Source organism: Orcinus orca, chromosome 3 (genome assembly GCF_937001465.1).
Source record: "Orcinus orca chromosome 3, mOrcOrc1.1, whole genome shotgun sequence".
Taxonomy (NCBI): Eukaryota; Metazoa; Chordata; class Mammalia; order Artiodactyla; family Delphinidae; genus Orcinus; species Orcinus orca.
Genome location: NC_064561.1, coordinates 157,475,762 through 157,495,273, shown reverse-complemented (window position 1 = coordinate 157,495,273; position 19,512 = coordinate 157,475,762). Strand labels below are relative to the sequence as shown.

Sequence of the window (19,512 nt, the reverse complement as noted above, 5' to 3'; positions counted from 1 at the left end):
AGTTGCCTGGTCATCAGTTGTGACTTTCATTTTATTTCCTCCTTTTCATTCCCACAATCACCAAACTAGTTCACCCCTTATCTCCATTCCTGTCTGCCCTCTTCTTCCTCATTTAACCTACTGTACACACTCTTCTCTGGCTAATTTTTATGATTGCTTTAATTATTTTAGTTTCCTGTTTAAAAATCTTTAACGGCACCCCATGGCCACAGAATCCAGTCTAGCCTCTTGAGCTTGGCATCCAAGGCCCTCATGATACTGACTTACCTCACCTGAACAACTTTTCTTCCCACACTCCTCCTCATTTGCACACTGCTCCCATGATACAGGCTGACTTATTTGCTTTTATTTTTTCTGTGCTTCTAGATAGATTTCTGCTCTCTTAAGTCTCTAAACATCTACATACTGCCTGTGCTTTAAGGACCAATAAATGCTATCTCCATCTCCATCATGAATTCTTCCTGAATTCCTGCCTTAAGTAATCTCCTTCTCCTCTTAAATGACACTTTATTATCCTACTGTAGGCACTTCCTGCATTTATCACACCCAAAGATAATTCTTTGACCAAGGCAGTTCACATTCATTAACTCCCTGTAGGCGGGACTAAGAATTGTCCTTGAGAGTTGAGGGTAGGCTGGCTTCCTATCTGTGACGATGGAGTGACACTCTATGACTTGGCACCTCTCCAAGTCATTTCCATCCAAGAGCCTTTTGTGAGCCAAGCCCTGCTGGGTTCTCACTAGACAGCTGACTGATAACACATCAAGGATGCACTGACCTGAGTCTGTGACCTGAATCACAGAACTGAATCTGTTACTGTGTTTCCATTGCTATGGTTCTCAATGAACTTAAGCAAACCAGCTACTGAGATCAGACATGGTCACTCATCCAAGGAGACTCTAAGACAAACTGTAGCCTCTGAGATGGGAGTTGGGACTATTTTTTCCCCCTGAAGCCAAGTTAGAGGATCATCTTTCATTTCCTCAACAAGGATGTCCCTTTTCTGACAACCATGGATCACTGACCATCCTCCCAGGAAGGCTACGGACTGGGTAGTGGCTGATACAGAACACTGACAATGGGTCCTAGAACAAATCACCTGTATTTCCTGATCTCTGAAATGGAAATCACTTTTCTGATCACATTGAAACAAACTATAAAGATATTCTGTAAAAATACTTTTTAAGGGATTTCTGGTTTTGAATTTTTGAAGTCACAGGAACTTTGTATTTAAACAAAAAGGTAAGATTTTAAAACAATTTTGCCCAAATTCCTCAAATGTACACTTACTTATATGCATGGGAGATGGTAAAGATAACATAATAACTACCATTTACTGACAATTTTATGTAGTAGATATTATGTTAAACTCTTCATAGATGTTAATTTATTAACCCCTAGGATACATTATATATATATCTATATATAGTTTATATGTATATATATATACATGCAGATATATACATATAGAAATATATTTATTATAAAAAGGAGAAGTAAGATTTAGAACTGAAACACTGAGAGAATTATAACCATATTTATCACTTTTAAAAAATGTGACTCTTACTCTTTAATGCAGACTCATGTAAATCTAGGTAAAAGAAGTTTAATACATTTTCTACTTACCGGAGGCATTATATGTACACTTTTTAAAAATTATACTTGGGAACTAGTATACTGAGAAATAATGAAATTAAGAATGTAATATATATTTGGACATCAAGGAAATATATAATATCATTATACAAACTTAAAATATGAAAAAAGTAAGCAATTTGATTAAAAAATTGAAAGCCACTTGTGAAATAACGTCTATGGAATCCTTGACAGGCTAATAGGGAACTCTGAGGTTTACAAAATCCTAATCTAAAACATTAAAAATAATTATCCTCAAAAAATGTGCCTAGCTATTTAATTAGTCACCTAAGGGAAGAAGAATATTTTTATAAAATTGTACATTCATTATGATGGAAAGAAAGCTGCCATCTTATCAGCAAAATTGGGTCTAACTAATCCCCACTGATAGAATGCGGTTATTTAGAAGGATTTAATTGTGTAATCTCCTAAAGTCTTTCACATAGATTTTACTTTAAAAAAAATTTGCTTATTTCTCCAAATGATGGAATCAGCTTACTTACCCAAGTTCTAGTAAAATCCAGTGCCAAGCCAAAATGAAACAAAGCAAAAAAGAACCACCTTTTTTTTCACACTCTACGAATCTTCCTCCTGGCTCCCTTTCATCTTTGGGAACATATCTGGTTTCCCTTAGAAGGTCTGGGGTCACTGAAGTCATGCTGTCCACGACTAGTCTCCCGGTGCTCATGGAAGGAAGGGAAATATCTTTGGCTGGACTTACTCAGGGTTGTTGCAGAGCCTCTCTGCACTCTGGGCTCCAGCTCCACAGGTCCTGGAACAGTGGGACCAGGGTGACCAGCGGCCCCAGCCTCCGGGAATACTCTCTGGTTTCTTGCCCACTGTGATACACTTGCCAGCCATACACCACTGGAAAGGGAAAAAGCAGGAGATGCATAAGTCAGGAAGGTTCCCATAGTAAGCTGAGTCAGGAAACCTAGCAGTCTAAACCCAGTTCTCCCAGAGCAAGCAGACTTCCTACAAGTCACACATCAGATGTAGCACAAAGAGAGCCTCATAAAAGAATTTCCCCCAAGAGTCTTGGGTTTTAGAATCAGAGTCTTTCAGGAATTAAAGGGAACTTTACAGTGCCTAGTTGCAGTGAATGCAGGAGTGTTACTCAAAGTGTGACTGACAGATTGCACCCCAGAAGTAAATCAACACACCGCTTCCTTCACTGAGGAAGTCTCGCCATGAAAAGCATGTCAGCTGAATATGCTTAGTAATATAGTTGTTCAGTAACGTAATTGATTTCCTTTCTGGTGCAAGCTTCTTATCTTGTTGAAGACCATAACAAACATTTTGCAGACTGGCACTGTGATAACACTTCTCTATAGCCTCTATGGGTATTTAATGTTTGCAGCAGATAACATCCTCCTGCAAAATGTCCACTCATTGCCGGAAAACACAAGTTGTTAAGAAGCTGAAGTTAGGCATCAAGAAAAATTTCTGCTTTCCTATAACTCTACCCATTCTTTCCAGTTCTGGTGTTTCAAGTGGCTCAGGAAAAAGTCCACTCTCTCCCTCTTCAAGGGAATCCTTCAACAACTAACAGTTTAGGAGGGTGAACACAGGAAAAGGGAAACAAGAAATGCAAGTTGGTTGTTAGAAATGGCCACATTTTCCTGGAGGATCTGGGCATGTTTCAGCTGCTGGCCTCCTCTTTCTCATTATTTCTGGTCACTGTGTATTCTGATCAGGTTCTGTAATCTCAGTGATGGGTCGTGCCACACTCAAGCTGTGTAAAGACACCCACTAAACACATAAATCCTAGGCCCACAACGAACCCAAATGGTGTTGTTGAGCAGCATGTATTAACCTGTTCTTAGGTAGTCTGGAGGATATCTAACATCTCTGAGTTCTTGGGTATATGGCTTTCCTGCTTAGTAAGGTGCATAGGACTTCAAGAAATGCAGGTCAGATGATGAGAAAGAAGATAACAAGTGGTCTAAATACAGCATCTTTGGAAAGAAGAAGCCACTGGCTTGTCCTTCCCAATGTTCAATATGGAGGGGGGAAAAATGTCAAAATGAAGGTTGATGATAAGCCCAGCAGATGTTACTGACCACAAACTCCATGGAAAGTCATCGGGAAAAGATGGGCCAGATGTTTTATAATTGGAGCGTGGCCCTCTCTCCCTGACTACTTGTTTCCAGTGAAGGCTCAAAAGGAGTTGCGGAAGTGGAATCCTTTCCTTTGGCAAATCTGACTGCGTGATGATCTGCCTTCACCCAGAGGCAGCTGCTCTCCAGGGTCTTCTCCTCTGCTCTCTCCAAGAATGCTAAGCCCTTCACCCACCACCTTCCTTCCTCACATCACTGACACGTCACGGACATGTCACCTTCTTCTCACCACATCGCGTCCCGTCTGCAGCAGCGTCCAGCTTGGAGCGACAAAAGCCTTTCACAGAGCACCACAGTGTCTGGCAAACATTCTGGAAAACAAACATGAGATCGTACTTTTTTTACGTTCAAAACTTGCACAAATACCGCAAAAAACAAACAAACAAAAGAAACAAAAAAAATCCTTGCACAAAAGCATGTGTACAGTGATGGTAAAATCTACACACACTCACCCACATACCCACAATAAATGCTGCGGTTGTTAGTGAGTAACGTGATGCAAAGTAATCACACAAGAACCCTCAGTTTAAACTTAACTTGGACTTTGTCATCATTCGTAAACAGTGGTCTGTAGGCCATTCTAGGCAATATGTAAATGGGAGGTAAAACACATTTCCCAAGAGTTGAATTTCTATACCTGTGGCACAATATCCAGTACTCACTGCCCTTAGGCAGGGCAACTGGTGACAGTAGTCATCAAAGAGCACTCCGGACTGTGATGGAAGGTGATCTGATTACCAACAGCTGGGCGGTTATAACTTGAACCTGCTCATTGAAGGAAATTGAAACTATTCCATCCAGAAAACCTCAGCTTATTTACTTATTACCCAAAATAGCCAGCTTGTTTTAGCTGCCAGGGAGTGAACTGAATCTTCCCTCACATTCCTCCTCCTACAGTAGGAACAAGGGAAGGTTGACAAGATTCTTACATAGCATCTGAAATGGCTCAGCTGCTTCCATCCACCTTTTAGTCTTTCTTCTATCCACCCATCTGCCATCATTCCATCTACTTACTGTACTCTATATTCAATATGCTCCTTCATCATAAGATCTTGTATTTTTAACTATTTTAGAAAATTCTTAATTTTTATCTTTCTAACTCTTGCCTCTCCATGTTTACAACTTTTGCAACTATTCTCTCCCTTTGCAACTCACAATGATTGTTGATGGATCTTCCTATTCCACCCTTCATGTTTCAACTTTACTTTTGTATTTTTTAGCTCTCAATTTTCTTATACGTAAAAGTTGAAAAAGTCTGGATTTCTATCAGGAAAAGGCCAGCCTCTCCTCCATCACACAATTCTGAGAAACACTCAAGTGGGATGGGAAGTAATTTTCTCAACTCTAAACTTCAACTGACTGATTTTCTCTTCAGCTCTGTCAAGTCTGCTGTGTAACTCGTCCACTAAATTTATAGTCAATCGTGATATTTTTCATTTCTAGAGGTTGTAATTGTTCTTTACATCTACTTTAATATATCATATAGTGCTTTTTCTTCCCTTTTCTTATATAAAACTCCTCTTCTATGCATCTATTTTATTATCCCTACCTAAAAAATTCAATTATCCAAAGCTCTTGAAGGTTTATTGTCTTTCCTTATTTAGTTGAAGATAGACCGTCTTACATTTTTAAATAGGTGCTGAATTGTGAACTCAACTGAACAAAGCTTTATCTATTGGAGTTTTGTGCATCCTTAGCTGAGTGTTGGCTCCTCCAGGGCAGTTTTTCAACCTTTGTTTCTACCAGGAAGCCCATGGTATTATCAGGTCAGAAATATTTTCATGTTAATTTTTTTGAGGGCTTCTCAAACCATGTAAGAGTATAAATATGAACTCTAAATTGGCATGAGGCTAGCCCATGGTAGGAAGTTTCTAGTGAGGAAGTTATCCACCAGCACCCTTCTCCCTCAAAACTCAGGCTGAGATAAAAGGTGTTTCTCTGTCATCTCCCTTTGTTGGTGGTGGATTTCTTCTAATCTACTCTGTCATGGAGGTGTAGCTCTTAAAGGCTCCCAGCTTCAGACAGGGGTCTCAATCCTAACTCACTGTGCTGCTCAAGGTGAACATCTCATTGTCTGTTGCCATTCAGATGTTAAAATCAAAGCCCTTTAGTTATTTGATGCTTATCACTCCTTTTTTGTCCCCCCCAGGATATTTTTAAAGTTTCTTATAAATTCGTAATGCATTTATAAAGAATGATATTCTGGGTGAGGATACACAAGAACTCTCTGCACTATTATTGCAGCTTCTTTTGAGATGTAAACTATTTCAAGATAAACAAAAGTTATAATAAAGAAGGATGATGCTACATTCTCTAGTATTTTAGTTTTTTTTTTTTTTAAATATTGAAAATGATTAGGTTATCTTGGCTGCAATATGCAGGGATTTGAAGACTTTATTCACTTATTGATTGAGTGCCTACTATGTGCTAGGTACTGCTGAATGTCAGGAATAAAAATTCCCTCAGAAAGCTGACAATATAGTAGGGGAGGGTATAAAAAAGTAAGAAGCAACTATAACATAGTCTAGTAAAAGCTTTGTCAAAAAAATACATAGATGTGAACAATAGGATGTGAAGTGATATTTAAGCTCAGACTCAAATGATGAGTAGGAGAGATGGTCCAAAGGAACCAGAGCATGTAAAGTTCTGGAGGTAGTGGAGAACCCAGCATGTACAGGGAATGAGGCTGTTCAGTATGGATAAACAGAATATAAAAGAAGATTTGACCAGAGATAACCAGAAAAATCCTTACCTCTATAAAACATCTACAATCCTGGATAAAATATTCTAAATGTTTTAAACACATTCCTGAATTGGTAAGGAAGTAAGGGAAATCCTCAGAGGCTAAAAATGTAGGAGAAATTGTTAATCTGAAGATACAAACCTAGTAACTTAGATTTTAGTTTTGATGGTCACTTGGGCACTGGAGAAAATGCCTCACATCTATGTAGGGTGGGAAGTTAGATTTAATACCTCATATAAGGCCATAACCCCAAAGGACTACCCCCTGACTGAAAGAAACCTCGGAACACAGCTGGGAAACTTGTCTGTTTTGACTTTAACTCTAGAAGGAGTGGTAAAATGTTACCCCTGAGAGTTTGCATCCATACTGGCCCTGATCTCACTCACGTAGGTAGTCAAACAACATCCAACCAATAATTTATTTTAAATGGACCCAGGGATGGCAGTGAAATTTCTCTCTGAAAGAATGTGCCTTCCATCTAAACCCTAAAGTATAGCCTGACATGAAGTTTCACAACCGAGAGTTCGCAATAAAAGCAGAAATTGACAAAAGGAAATAATACATAATAAGTGAGACCCAGAAGAAACCCCAAATAGGAGAAGCAGACCCACACAGACTCTGGACATCAGAATTGTCCATTATAATTTGCAATTATAAATTGCAAAATAAATGTGTCTTATATGATTAAAGAAGGAGAAGATCATATTGAAAGTCTGAATTAGAAATAAGATCATAAAAAAAAGCAGAGAAAATCTAGAAAAATAACAAAAGAAACTGTTCTAAGTTTAAAAAAAGTACCATAAATGAGATTAAAAAGTCAATAGACAGGTTAAACAAAGGACTGGACATATCTGAAAAGAGAACTAGTGAGTTGGAAGGGAAAGAGGAAGAAATTACACAAAATGCAGAGATGTGAAGAGATGAAAAATATGAAGGATATGAAGTGATAAAATCCAACATACATACACTTAGAATTCCAGGTTAGAGAGTAGAGGGTTAAAATAATATTTTAAGAGATAAGGCCAAAGAGTGAGAGAGAGGATGAATCCTGAAGCCCCTTTTAAACCATTTTAGAGAATTTGAATTTTATTGTAGGGCCATAGGGAGGCTGTGAAATATTTTAATAAGAGAGGAACACAATCAGATTTCCTTCATAAAGGTCGATTTGGCTGTGTTTTGGAGAGTGGAGCAGAGTTGAGGGGAGGTGGTCAGAGTCTTAGAAAGGAGACCAATCAGGGGACTACTGAAATCATAGGAACAGGTGGTCTTTAGACATATTTTGGGGGCAGAATTAGCATAACTTGGCAACCAGTTCGAAGTAAGGTGAGGGATTTTTGCAACAACCTTACTTTCTCCGTTGTCTTGCTTGTGCTGTCTGAGCAGTTACTTCTTCTTCAGCGTTCTCTCTCTATGTCTCTTTTTGTATTTATCTGACTGTATTAAAATTTCTCTGTCTGCCTCCCCAACCAGAGAATGAGCTCCTCAAGGTCAGAGAATTTACTTTATTCGTTCTTGAGGTCTCATCTTTTTCACCCTATTCAGTACACAGCACAGAATCTGGCAGGGGTCAACGAGACCTGCCTTGTTCATGTCTGTGTATTAACACTGACACTTGCGCACTAAAAGGGATGAGTTCAGAGAATAGGCAAGACCCAGATCACAAAGGGATGCCATACAAAGGAGTTGGGACTTTATCCTGTGGTCAGTGAAGACCCTAAGAGCAGAGAAGGGCCACAGTTAGATTTGTGTCTTTTTGAAATAACTTAAGCAAGAGTGTGAAAGAGGGAGAGGTTGGGTAGGAGGTAATTACAATAGAAGGAGAGGTGATGAGAAAGTGAATCAGGAGAAGGGTAGTGAGAATGAAGATGACATGTCAGAGCCACAAATGCCATCAGAGGCTAAATGTCAGGGCTTGACTTATCACTTGGATGTTGAAGAAAATAAAGGAGAAGAATGAATTAGGGATAAATCTTATTCCTACCTTGGCATCTGGAGGTGCTCTTCAATCAGAGAGGAAATTCAGGAAAGGGAGCAACTTTAGGGATTAAGTTGGTTGCTATGGAGTCTGCAGGTGTGAATAACTGTGATTCTTGAAAATCACTGTAGAATTTTCTTTACCACCACCCAGTTGCAAAGGATACCAAGGAGGTGGGTCAAGGAATATAAATGACCTCAACTTCAGTCCTTCTGCCTTACAGATATCTTGCCATGAATAGAAAGTTTCCATTTCTGGATCTTCAGATTTCCAAATATTTCCCTGGCCCTTCCTTTACCATGCTGGATCTCAAGCCCTGCCCATACCCACCAGAGGCACCAATATACCCAACACTTACTTCTACTTCCTGGCAGAAGGTAGCATTGGGGCCATACTGCAGCTGGCATTGGTGGTGAACATCATAGATCACTCCAGGGGCAATGACGTTGGACTTCAAGCCTTTCTTTTTGGGGTTGTCATCAAGACAGAACCCCCAGCCTCGGCTGAAAATGAGTTAATAGAAATGAGAGCAGTTGCTTATGATCTCCTCCTAAATGAAAGATTTAGTCTTTCATTCAAGAGAAACTTCCATTCCTCTAGTGTACTCTGTCCTTCAAGACAACTTTATTTCTATCAGGCCCAAGGTGAGAGTTGTCTAAAAGGAAATGCAAATCGCATCTCACACCATTTGTTCAGATATGATCTAAGAAATACAAGCAGTGGTAAAGTGAGAAAATCACCATCTTACCCCAAATGGGGTACAATGACCACTGACTTGCCTGGGTTGCTTCTGCCAGTCCCCAGGGACTTAACTCACGATCAGGTCATAAAGAGCCACCTTCAGACAGAAGCAAGCTGAAGGGGGAGTTGGGGGGAGACGGAGTATTCACCCGGCTGAGGCTGGAGGCAAAACCCACCTAGATCTCAGGGTCAGAAAGCAGCAGTGAGGTCCACCCCTTCTGTTGCCACCCTCATACTGTGACCTGTGAGAGGAACTGAGACTTTTCCGGGCCTTGGGTAGAACTCAAAGTGACTTCCGGTTTACAGAGAGCCAAGTGAGGCTGTCCTGAGATGTGCAGTCACTTACTCCAGGAAGCGGGTGATGTACTCCTTGCTGCACTTGGACCACGTCAGTGGGGTGGGATTGTACTGGAGCTGGCGGGACATGATGGACGGGTGCCTGCCCACAGGCTCACAGTCATTTTCCTTCCCGTCATGCTGGATGCCGAAGCTGCAGGGGGAAGAGACACAAGGATATCAAGGAGGCAGGCGTGAAACAAGGAGGAAACCACAGTTTCTCCAAGGTGAAAATAACCCACCGAGATCCACCTCTGTACAGAAGGTATCTGATTACAAAGTGGGCCTTTGAAGTTGGAGGGGTCTAGCTAATTTTCAACTCAAAAGCACAGGAAACATTTCAGGCATGGCTTTGTTTCAAGTATGCAATCCCTGGGAGCCATGTGGCTAATTCAAAAACTTCTGTTTGGCAGAAAGCTAAAAGCTTCCAGTTTGGCTTTGGCTTCTGTGAGACTAGAGTCAGGGGCAAATCTTGCATCCAGCTGTCCTCTTTCTCCTGCTGTAGCAACCGTAGCACAAAAGAGCAAAACCTTCCTCTTCCCTTTTCATCATAATTTAAGGGAGAACATGAGAGGGGAAGCCTATGGAAGACTTTGTCAAAGGCCACCAGCTTGGAGGGGATGGATTTCTTTCTAGTATTGTTATGAGTCCTCCAACATCAGATATTAGGGAGACCTTACAGTACAAGGGTTAAGAGCGGGGTATCTGAAGACAGATGATTTGGATTTGAATTCCAGCTCTGCTACTTAAGGATCTGTGAGTTACTGAAACTTGCTGAGTTTCACTGAGCAGAAAATGGAGTCATCATCATAGTCCTGGGCTGAGATTTGAGTGGAAGAAAGTTTGAAAATCACTGAGCAAGGTGCCTGGCATATATATATATGTTGTGTAAATGACAGACATTTTTTATTGCTGTTTTTATCATTGTCTAGCTAGCTTATTTCCCTTTTCTAGATAAGTAAGTTGAGAGTCTGAGATCTGTCAAAAGTCATGAGCTAGTTTGTGGCAAAACTAGGTCTTCTGCAGATCTTTGTGCTCCTAAATCAGTGCTCTTGTCTGTGTCTTGCTGGGTTGGCTCCCTGACCTCCCACTGCCAGGGATGACCAGGTGAAGCAACCTTGAAAGGCCCTAAAGTGCTTAACTGACTCCCATGGCAAGGAGGTGCCTGGGAAGCAGGCAGACTGAGAAGTGTCAGTTTATAAGCCAAATCCTCAGGATCACCATCAAGATGACTTCTGAGTCCCCACAAGACCCCTCTCCGCTGGAATCTGCTTATTGGACACTTACAGCCTAGAGATGTTGGCTCAACTTTCCAAATCTGACCAGAGGAAAGTATGACCTCTTACACTGCTAGTGAAATTCAATCCCTCTGACAGGGAAGCTCATATCTAACTTTAATAAAATCTCCTGATCAACATTAGCAACTCTTGCAGAAAATAGTCTTTGGGGGATTTAGGGATTTTCTTGTATTATTTTTAATGCATTAAGATGTTATCAACTTACTTACAGACTCTGATCACATTCCACATGAATACAAAACTCACAAAGGAGTCAGGGAATTAATCTACAGAGCTCTTACCACCCAACCACAAAGAATTTAATTCAATGAAAGTTGTTTCCCCCCACCCCCCAAGCAAGCCTTCCCCAGCCTGTTGCAAATCCAGTCCTACCCAGTTCATAAGGTATTCCACAAGTTCACCTGTTCAATAATTAGGAAAAATCCTAAACAAGCATGGTTCTAAAAATCTCCATGAATAATTGTTTTTCTAGCATTGGCTATTCCAATAAGACAAGCGGGACTTCCCTGGGGGTCCAGCGGTTAAGACTTCACCTTCTAGTGCAGGGGGTGCAGGTTCGATCCCTGGTCAGGGAACTAAGATCCCACATGCCTCATGGCCAAAAAACCAATAAGACAAGCCATATGGTTGGATCCTGTATACTGGGTGGCTTCAAACCTATACTCTAAATATATTAGTTCCCCAAAAGGAACTGATTTTGTTCCCTCTGAAGTTTTTAATTCACTAAAGCATTCCCCCTACAGTTTTATCACTCCTCTGTGCTCCCATCCAACAAAAGAAAAGCAGTGCTGCTAAACAAAGGTCCCTCTGGACATGTCTACTTTCTCTAAATGGGGGCAGCACTCCTGTCACATGGGATCAGTGGGTCAATGAATAATGAGAGACAAGGAAAGCACATGGGGTCAAAGGGATGGAAGGTGTTTCCAGGAAGCTACTTTCCAGCAGACGGGATGAACCTCAAGAGCAGCTTGGAGTAAGGAGCCTACTACAGTCTGAAACAACTAACTGGGCTGTTGGATTAGCCTGCTTTACTACATCTTTGTTTTGTAATTCCTGTTAGATGGGTTTATGAAATTATAGACATGAAACAGTAAGCTAAGTCACTGCCTGGGTTTCAGGGTATCACTTGGTGAGACACTCCCTGCCTTTTACTGTTTATTTTATGATGGAGCAGAACCAGCAGAGAACAAGAATCATCAAAGTATGAATGTGAGCTTTTCTAACGCATTCAGAAAATATCAATTTGGTATATGCAACAAGCAAAGCTCTATAAAAGAAATAAATGGAATATCACAATCCAGAAGAGTGGGATATATTGGGTGGATATTGCATTTTAAGTGTTCATCTCTATCGTGATATTTTCATTACTTGAAGGAAAAGGATGCTACGTCTCAGAGAGACATTTTAAATTTCCTGCTGGAATTCCATCTTCATTTTTGGTAACTCACCCAATAAGGGATGAGAGCTTAGGTATGGATGATGGACGTAATCCAGGCTTCTCATAAACGGAATTTTAAATTTTCTCAGAATAAAAATCAAACTATTTATTTAGCACAAGTTAGTTAACTTCACTTTCTCTTTTGCATCCTACGCAATCAGTGATGAAACAACTACGTTTTCAAGAACAATGGGGCATCTTTGTCACTGAACTATAATGAGTATCTTCTTAGGATAGTAGCTTATTGTGTTTTTCTTTTTCCGGGCAGCTTCAGGCCATTTCATTGATCTGCCCAGGGTTTCTCAGTTTGGTCCACAGCTAGTTAGAACTTTACACCTAAAGAAAGAACTAAATACCTCAGAAGCATCTTTAGCTATGAACAAGCCTCTCAGGACACTCCTAATGTCTTCTCTTCTTCCGTTTTGTGTCTTACCAAAGCATTTTTTTCTATCACTCAAACTCAAGGTTATATGTCTTCCTTCAACTTTGTCTTTCTTATCAGTGACCCAAAACTTTTTTTTTTGCCATTTAGAAGACAGTGTTCTATTTAGGTCATCTGTACATGGCCCAAGGTCCTCTTTCAAAAATTACACTTTTAATTTATTATATTTATATATTAATTTTATAATATTATATCATTATAGATTCAGATGCAAGTTGTAAGAAATAATACAAAGAGGTCCCATGTACCCTTTACCCACTTTCCCCTCATGGTAACATCTTGCAAAACTGTAATACAATATCACAACTAGGATACTGATGTTGATACAGTCAAGATAGAACATTTTCACCATCACAAGGATTCCTCACATTGCACTTTATAGCCACACTCACTTCTTTCCCTCCCCCATTCCCTCCTCAAACCCTGGTAGCCATTAATATGTTCTCTATTTAGATAATTTTGTTATTTCAATAATGCTGCGTAAGTGGAATCTTACAGTATGTAACCTTTTGGGATTGGCTTTTTTCACTGAGCGTAATTGTTCAAAGATTCATCCAGGTCATTGCATGTATCAATAGTTGGTTCCTTTTCCTTGCTGAGTAGTATTCCATGGTATGGATCCAGCACATTTTATTTAACCATTTACCATATTGAGTTGAAACAACCCCTGCGTTTCTTCCAGTTTTTGGCTATTAAGACTAAGCCTCTATAAACATTCATGCAGAAACTAACACAACATTGTAAAGCAATTATACTGCAATAAAGATGTGCAAAAAAAAAATTCATGTATAGGCTTTTTGGTATGAACATAAATCTTCATTTCTCCAGGATAAATGCCCAGGAGTACATTGCTGGATCACATGGCAGTATTACCACTAGTTTACTTTTTAAAAACTGCCAAATTGAATTGAGTATATAAAGGATCCATTCTTGACACAAGTGGTGAGCATTTGAGAATGTCTTCTCCACTTTTCTTTAGCTTGGGCATACCATTGCTGGGAATGTCTTGAGCAATCATTTCTCAGTTTGACCTAGTTATATTCACTTGACATTGCTTGGTCAGCAGATGCTGCTGATACCAATGACTTTATTGGAAGTTACAAGGGACAGTCCTTCCACATATCAGGATTGAGGATGCCTATACATTTGCACATACTAATAGTTTTCATTTTGCCAACTTATTATCAACATGCCAACAACTATGGCCTGGTCTTTTCAAGACCTAGCATTCTATCCTCAATCATTATTTAATCATAAGCAAGTCCCTTAACCTCTTTGTATTTTTGATAATTAAGGATACTAGAATATATCACATTTATCTCCCAGGGCTTTTTGGTAAGGATCAAAGAAATCACAGTACCTAATTCAACCTACTCATTTCAGAGATAAGGAAATAAGCACAAAGAGGTGAAGGGAATTCTCTAAGGTCATAATACTGGTTGATGGAAAATCCAGAATAAGCACTAAGCCGATACTCTGGTTTTGTACTTCAGGTAAAAGTATTTTGAAAAGTTCCAATATTATATGAGAAAAATGGTGCGGAAGCTCAGGCCAGAGAGGCTGGGCCTTGAATAATCCAGTGAACAGGGCTATTCCTAAACAGGCAGGGGTATGATTGAGCCATTTATAATGACTCCTCACTCTGAGCTTCCAATCAGTGTGCTGTTCTCTTATTTGTGGTTAATACATACACCAATAAATTATGAATAAGATAAGATCTTTCCTCCATGGGAACTTCTGATACCTAGAGAATACAGAATCCTCATTATTCCTTTATTCAACCTTTCTGAAACCTGCCTTCAGTCAATTCACCTAATCAAATTCACACATTTGTGTGACAACTTGGACCTTCTGTTAACTGGTGTTGGTCTGCTGGGCTTTCCAAGTTTATAGCAGTTTTCCAGTTTTTCTTTATTCAGTGTTCTCCTTTAATACATATAAGTAAAATGGGACTAACAATAGTATCTACTTCATAATGTTGTTGAGAGGATTCAGTGACACAATGCAAAGCGTCTGGCATAAAATGTTAAGGTTTATGACTTTTTAGTGATATTAACAATATTACAGTTTCATAAGAACTAAATAGGGATTGTTATTCCTGAATTAATCAATTAAGTTAAAGCTTGTCTCCTTGTTTCTGCTTGCTTCATTCTAACTCAGAGAATTGCAGTGGCCTCTTTAATTCTGTGATGTCGATGGTACAAGGGGTCAGAGCAGAGAAGACAGTGGAATCTTTGTCATGTGTGATTCCCCATTCCCCCCTTTACAGATGAGGAAGCAGAGAGTTAAGAGGGTGATTCTCAAGCCACAATGCAATCAGATTCTCCTGACACCCTGTTTAAGTTTCCCTCCATTCCCTCTACTGATACTGATGCATGAACATGAGGAAGAGATCTCAGTTTCTTTGGCCCTTTACCTGTGTCCAAGCTCATGGGCAATTGTGAAAGCCAAGGGGAGTCCAGAATCTTCATTGATGTTACAACTCCGGTGAGGCTGGCACATTCCCGACAGGTGGGACAGACCCAGAGTCTCACAGGGGCGATTGACACCAGCACAGATGTCTTTTCTGAAAGTAAAGAACAGAGATGAGGAGGTACGCAAAGAAACATCTAGAGAAAAAAAAAACCCTCCTGGAAAAAATCTGGGTATTAATTCACATTCAATATGGTCTGTAAAGCATGATTAAAATTGTTTTAATAGTCCATACGAATGAGGGAGCAATTTTGAATTCACTAGAATTATTCTGATTTCACCACTTGATGACTGAATCTCACTAACACCTGAAAGAGGTAGGAAAATATGGCAAATGTTTTACTTTGAGTTGTTTTTGCTCTTAATCTCAGGAGGCCAAAGTATATTATTTGACCCATAAGGGAAGGATTTGATTGAAAACTGGAATTAATTTGAACTTTTAAATAGGGAAGGGAGAACCATCAGTGGCTGAGGTTTTTTCAGACATGAAACACCTTTTTGGTTGTTCTGAGGTCTGTCATCAAAACTCATCTGAGAATTTTTAGTCATTCATGAAAAAGGGAATTGGTGCAATCAACCCATCCAGAGATCAAATTAATGGTCTCTCCAGTTCCACCACCCTAACAATACTGCATATGGGAGGGGATGGACACACAAACACTCCTAGGATCTTACAAAATACTAGTTACAGTTTTTAAATATAAAAATGTGCTCCCATATCCTAGAAGGGCTCATTTCAATCAGTGACAAGAGTTTTGAAGAGTCGTTAATTAGTCATATGGTTTTCTTTAGTTCAAGAAGTCTTCGCCAAGAAAGACTAGCACAAACGCCAACAGGGTTCTGAGCTTTAGCTGGTTGCAGACCTTCATTCAGATCATGGGGTTTGTGTGGGTGTGATTTCTGGCAATAAATTGTCTGCTTTTTGTGTCCATTGGGCCACAGAAAAGGTTCAGGCTCTGAGAACCCCCATAAGTTCTCAGTTCTCCAAGAGGCAATGGCTGGGACAATGGAACAGGAGAAAGCAACTGTCATCTCCCAGCATGCGCAGCAGACGTGAATCCGCACCCCTACTAGCAGTGGTAGTTCCGTGTTGGAGAGCTAGATTGGATCATATAGCCCAAGCATTTCAAATAATTTCTGAGTCTGTGGGAGGACCGACCAAACGCTTTTCCACCCCTACTGCTAGATTTACTTTTTATTATTTCATTAAAAAAAAAAAAGTCTAGGTCTGCATGGAGCTGCTGGGAAAAGATGAATGATGCTTTTTGGTAATCTACCAACTTTCTGAAAGTGCAGGAAGTTGGGTCCCTTAAATAACTGTTCATTGAGTGCCTATTAAGTATCCAGCACTAAAGAAGATAAAAGCAGGTAACAAAAGGATTGTAAGATAGGGGTGGTCTTGCAGGCAAAGAGCTCCAGGAGGAGATCAGCTCCACCTCCACCACGCACTGAGGATAGTAAAAGAGAAAACATGCCTTGGCATGCAGCCACCAGCCCCATTTCACAAGGCGTATTCACACCAAAACCACCTTCTACTGAATGCACCTCTATAGTGAGCTCTGTTGAAGTGGATCTCAGCGTAGTCCTCCAGAAGCAAGTTCAGCCTTATACTTCCCTCCCTTCCTGAGCCTACCTATTTCTTCAGAGCAGAGGTTCTCAACAGGGGTTGATTTTTGTTCCCCGCACCCTCCTAGGGAACATCTGGCAACGTCTGGAGACAATTTTAGCTGTCACAACTTCGAGGAGGGTGCTACTGCCATCTCATGGATAGAGGCCAGGGATACTGTGTTTTGTTTTGTTTTTTTCTGATATTTATTTATTTTTGGCTATGTTGGGTCTTAGCTGTGGCATGCAGGATCTTTTCTTGTGGCCCATGGGGTTCTCTCTAGTTGTGGTGCATGGGCTCCAGAGTGCGTGGGGTCTGTAGCTGTGGCACACAGGCTTAGTGGCCCCGTGGCGTGTGGGATCTTAGTTCCCAGACCAGGGATCGAACCCACGTCCCCTGCATTGGAAGGTGGATTCTTAACCACTGGACCACCAGGGAAGCCCCCAGGGATACTGTTAAATACACTTCAATGCACAGCCCCTCACAGCAAAGAATTAGCCAACCCAAAATGTCAATGGTGTTGATATTGAGAAATCCTGCTTCAGAACTTGAAATTCTCTCTACTGTCTAGGAGTTGGTGAGGTTCATCAAAGCTTGAAACCTGACCCCTGTTCTAAGGAAGAAAAATTATCACAGTAAGAAAAAAAGGAGAACAGATCCTTTGTATTCTTACTGATTAATAGTACGGCTATTGGGGTCAAGCTACCTGGATTTAAGTCTCTACTCTACCTGTTAAAAGCAGTGAGATTTTGGGCAAGTGACATAATTAAGCCTCAGTTTCCCCATCTGTACAATAGGAATGATTGACAGTAATGAACTACCAGGGTTGTTGTGGGGATTAAATGGAATGATGATTGTTCCAACAGATGTAGCATAGGGCCTGGCCCGTGTCAAATACTCCCTAAAGGCCAACTATCATTAACTCACTGATTTATGCATGTGGGAATGAGAGGAGAAACTATTCCTGCTTTCAGGGAAAGAAAGGAGACGGTGCTGAGACACAGCTGCCAGGTGGCCGATGCTGGTCCCATGATCCAGGGTTCTTCCCTACAGCCAGGTCCTGCCTAGACCGAAGTCTTCCCCTGGCCACTTGCCTGGGTCCTCATGTTCCCTGGCTGCCTGTTGGCTCCCCAAAGCCTCTGTGCTTACATTCTACACCCACACCAACCTATTTCCCAGGGGAGCTATGATCAACCCAGGTGTCATAAGACCTAATGAACCTAACGTAATAGGTTTACACCACGGACTTATTTTGGAACGTATTTGCATTCAACCGAAGTTTTGATACTATCACTCAAAAGAGTGATTCTAATGATTGGAATTTTGGGTCAGGGTAAGACAGAAATTTGGATAGGGTGGGGGCTGATTATTGTCCCTTGTACATAACCTATGCACTGGGATAACCCTGTCAAAGGGACAGATGACAAGCCAAGGTGTTCAGGGGCAGCCTGTCCTCCCCAGGGACAACAAACAGACACCCAGGGCCTTTCCGCTCATGAGGGTCTCTTCAGCTGGAGGGCCAGGCTGAAAGGCCTCTTCCACTACACATCTCTGGATTTCAGGATGTCTCTGAATGTGCATAGGAGTGCCCAGTGAAAACTTACTTTCCCCCCATTAAGAGCTTCATTTGTCTAGATTAAAATAGTGTCTGTTACATAGTAGGCACTCAAAAAATATTTAATGAATCAATGAGCAAACATAGCATTCCAAGAGCCTAGGTTGATCAGGTAAATTCACTAGCTTTTCACAGCTATGAGTCCTAGAAGGTCTGACGGTTCTTCTTTAGCACCATAGGGTCACTCTGTAGTCAGAACAAATAGTATCTTCATGAGGGTAAAAGGGAGAAAGGTGCAAGCAAACCACTCTTCCTATTCAGGGGAGGACCTTCTCCCCATATTCTGTCTTCAACATCAGTCAGAGATGGGTTACAAGGAGGACTGATTTCTGTAGAGATAGTTGCAGCTTTTTAAATTGGAGGAAATTTTTAAAAAGAAAATTAAAGGATGAGAAATTCCATGGTTAAGAGTTAAAGGAGCCTTTAATGAGGATCTGCTAACAAGCTTCCTGATTGTTTATAGAGCTACACCAAAAAGCCAGTTTTAAAGATGAAATCATCACTGGGATAGGAAAGAGCAGATGCAGTTTATTAACAGAGAGCTGTGCACATTTAGCAAGTTTGCTGACTGCTCCCTTACTGGTATGGGAGTCAGGAAGTGTCTAGTTGATAGACATTGCCTTTTAAATGACAAGAGCAGCAAAGAGCAGAAGAATCTCATGAGGTTGAATACCTGGCAACCCTTTCACCTGCCAGCCCTCCCTGCCTTGCAGCCCCTGGCTCTGGGGTACCTGGTGAGAAGGACGGCCACATCATGATGGGCAGGGTTGAGGTCACTCTTGGGATTGATGCTCTTCTGCCACTTACAGAAGCTGGACAGTGTCTTCTCTGCATGGTGAACTATTTTCAATCCTTGCTGGAGAAAGAAGAGGAAGAGATTGGCATGGGTGATTTTTCTGGTCAGAGCCCATCACTTTAGTCTTCAGAAGCAGCTAGGTGAGATGAGCTCTGGGTGGGTATCCCAGACATCTGGCAAGAATTCAGGGAGGCCAATGTACTCCTCTGGGCCAACCCCCTTCTCTAAACACTATCATTCCCATGACTTCCACTAAAAGAACACAAAGGGGAGCACTGCAGGATAGAAATTATTA

The 19,512-nt window shown here is 40.8% G+C and overlaps 1 protein-coding gene and 1 long non-coding RNA gene across 3 annotated transcripts in view; one reads left to right on the top strand and one right to left on the bottom strand.

Moving 5' to 3' along the window:
• The window catches only part of ADAMTS12 (ADAM metallopeptidase with thrombospondin type 1 motif 12), a 396,268-nt gene that overhangs the window by 143,137 nt on the left and 233,619 nt on the right, over positions 1-19,512 (bottom strand). For both annotated transcript variants that reach the window (XM_049707993.1, XM_049707992.1), the window contains exons 6-11: positions 19,153-19,277; positions 15,145-15,294; positions 9,561-9,704; positions 8,832-8,976; positions 3,974-4,066; positions 2,357-2,502 (exon numbers count right to left, since the gene is read on the bottom strand). In XM_049707993.1, coding sequence (XP_049563950.1) covers positions 2,357-2,502; positions 3,974-4,066; positions 8,832-8,976; positions 9,561-9,704; positions 15,145-15,294; positions 19,153-19,277 — 803 coding nt within the window. The remainder of the gene's footprint in view (positions 1-2,356; positions 2,503-3,973; positions 4,067-8,831; positions 8,977-9,560; positions 9,705-15,144; positions 15,295-19,152; positions 19,278-19,512) is intronic.
• Positions 1-19,512, top strand: part of LOC125964002 (uncharacterized) — a 234,804-nt gene that overhangs the window by 84,913 nt on the left and 130,379 nt on the right. The window lies entirely within an intron of this gene.